General features: G+C 50.1%; 1 protein-coding gene across 1 annotated transcript in view; it reads right to left on the reverse strand.

Moving 5' to 3' along the window:
• Window positions 1-2,947, reverse strand: part of Otoa (otoancorin) — an 82,144-nt gene that overhangs the window by 30,660 nt on the left and 48,537 nt on the right. Inside the window, exons 16-17 of the mRNA XM_005351171.2 lie at window positions 1,043-1,101; window positions 210-327 (exon numbers count right to left, since the gene is read on the reverse strand). Of these exons, the coding sequence (XP_005351228.1) occupies window positions 210-327; window positions 1,043-1,101 (177 nt within the window). The remainder of the gene's footprint in view (window positions 1-209; window positions 328-1,042; window positions 1,102-2,947) is intronic.

Consider the following 2,947-nt stretch of genomic DNA (forward strand, 5'->3'; position numbering starts at 1 on the left):
AAAAAAAAAAAAAGAACTAAGGGAACCTGCAACGAGGTCTGTTATCTTCCCAGAAAGCTGGAAGGGGACATGTTTTCTATATCTGGCTCTAGCTAGCTTGATATTACATCTGTATGATTCTGGTATAAATATCTTTAGATACCACAGTCGATCCAGGCCCAACTCCGGCATCAGGAGGGAGCCAGAAGCAGGAAAACACCCCCGGGTACCTGATCTGGTGAAAGCAGGGAGAAGTTGTTCTCGAAATACTGGAAGTGGGCCAGGAAGACATGGGCACTCATAGCATCGATGTGTGAGCACTGCACGCCTTTCACCAGCTGCCCAGCACTGTGAAACAAAGCAAGGACCTCTGAGAAGGGGTACGGAGGGGAGAAGGAAGGAGCCAAAGGAGGCAAGTTCCACCCAACACGGACTGAGCACTAAATTGCACTAAAGCGTGACTTCTAATATCCCTATAGGCTCTGAATTTCAGTATTTAGTCCCCAAAGTGTTATTTTGGAAGACTCTAGAAACAGGAAGTAGGACAGAGGCAGAGGAAGTAGGTCACTGGGGCAGGTCCTTGGCTATATGATTATTTCTCGCCTCCCTCTTTGTTTCCTGGCCCACCACGATGTGAACATCTGTGCTCCACTCTACCCTCCCTGCTATGATGGACTGAAGCCTTGGAAACTGTGAGCTAAGACAAAAATATTCCTCCTTTAAGTTGCTTTTTACAAACATTTTTATTGCATTTAGTGTATGAGTGTGTGTGTGTGTGTGTGTGTGTGTGTGTGTGTGTGTATACAAACACCCGTATACACGGCACACATGGAGGTCAGGGGACAGCTTGCAGCAGCTGGGTCTCTTCTTCTACCACGTTTTTCTGTGGCTTGAACTCAGGTCATCAGGCTTAGCAGCAAGTGCCTTAATCCACTGAGCTATTTCACTGGCCCTCACGTGGTTTTTGGTATTTTCCCACAGCTCAGCTGCCCCTGCTTGGAAATCAGGCTTCCCTGCGGAAGGCCTCAAAAGGCCTTCAGACCAGGCAGCCACACCACCCTACCTCAGGATCTCCTCAGGCCTGTCTGTGGTCTTCTCCAGAAGTTCATACAGGAACAAGGCCTGGGACAAGAAAGAAGAGACAGTAATGGTGGGGCCCAGCGCACTGACGCCCTGTGTGAGGAAAAGCACCCTGTGGTCTCATCTTACAGAGGAGGATGCAGAGGCTGAACACGGGACTGCTAAGCTGAGATCCTCCACCACTGAGTGGCTGAGCAATCTCAGAGACGGCCTACCACACTCCAGATGATTCTCCGTACTCTATAACAGTGGCTCCCAACCTTTGGGTCATGACCCCTTTGGGTGAGGAACTGTATTAAAGGGTCTCACCATGAAGAAGGTTGGGGACCGCTACTCTAGGGGTTGGGTGAAGAACAGAAGCATAGAGTTGAAGGGTTGATGCTTTACTACCTTAGCTTCCTGAAGCTGCTGCCTGTGAAGGACTCCTTGTGGTCCCTCTTTGTGTGCCCATCTGCTAGCCCTGAACCAGAACAGCAACAATGATGCGACCATCATGGACCAGAAAGTAACATCGATAAAGGCGCTCGTGCCCACAGCACACACTCCCCTCAAACCCTCCCAGGTGAGCACTCTAGAATGCGAGCAAGCAGGCAGGGGAGTCGTTTGTTTTAAGGAATGAAATTTTACAGAATGCCTAACTTGCAGAAGCGATCAAGTGCGACATTTGTCTATTTTATAGACTCTAAAACTTTGAACGTAATTCCCCAAACACAGTAAATTATGAGCCAGAGTTAGACAGAGGCTTCTGGTATGGGACAGCTGAGGGCCTCAAAGTCTCCATGAAGCTGGGAAGCAGAGGAACATTGCAGGTGCACGGTGTACGGCCGCTGGGGTTTCCAAGGACAGTAGGCCTGGGAACCCTCTCACAGGTTTCCCACCCCCAGGAGATGAAAACTCCACTAACACAGCTGCGGGGACAGAAATACCTCGAGGTCATCTACAGAAGGATAAATCTCCAAACTAAAACATGTGTTCAAGCTCCTGAACCAGACAGTGGTTTGTCACAACGGAGTGCTAGGACATTGTCCAACCTCGTGAAAGACCCCACAGAAGATGCCCTGCTGTGTTGTTCGCTTCCACATTCCTGGTCCCTGAGTGGTCTGGGAACATGGTAAGTCCATGCTTGATAAACATTCCCAGGGCCCAGAGAGATGACCCCGTGGATAAAGCGCTTCCCAGGCCGTGAAGGAAGGAAGCGTGAGGACCTGAGTTTGTCTCTCCCAGACCCGTGTAAAAGTTGAGCACAGCAGCAAACATGTGCAAGCTCAGCTCCTCGATGGGGAGATGGAAGGCAGGGACGGGGAGATTCCTGCAAACTCCTGGACCAGGGTACTGGCTGGGTTTGTGTGTCAACTTGACACAAGCTAGAGTCACCAGAGAAGAAGGAGCCTCGGCTGAAGAAATGCCTCCTTGAGATCCAGCTGTAAGACATTTTCTCATTTGGTGATCAATAGGAGAGAGCCCAGCCCTTGGCGGATGGTGCCATCCCTGGTCTGGTGGTCCTGGGTTCTATAAGAAGGCAGGTTGAGCAAGCCATGGGAAGCAAGCCAGTAAGCAGCACTCCTCCATGAACTTTGCATCAGCTCCTGCCTCCAGGTTCCTGCCCTGTTTGAGTTCCCGTCCTGACTTCCTCCAGTGAAGAACAGCAATGCTGAAGTGTGGGCCAAATAAACCTTTTCCTCCCCAACTTGCTTTTTGGTCATGGTGTTTTGTCGCAGCAATAGAAAACCTAACTAGATAGCCAGCTAGCTTGGAGTATGCCTCTGTGAAGAACAAGAGATCTGTCTCAAACAAGATAGAAAATGAGGACTGATACTCAGGGCTGTCGTCTGGTCAGCACATGCACACACCATGGCACCACACACACACACACACACACACACACACA

This window comes from Microtus ochrogaster, chromosome 8 (assembly GCF_000317375.1).
Source record: "Microtus ochrogaster isolate Prairie Vole_2 chromosome 8, MicOch1.0, whole genome shotgun sequence".
In the NCBI taxonomy this organism is placed as follows: Eukaryota; Metazoa; Chordata; class Mammalia; order Rodentia; family Cricetidae; genus Microtus; species Microtus ochrogaster.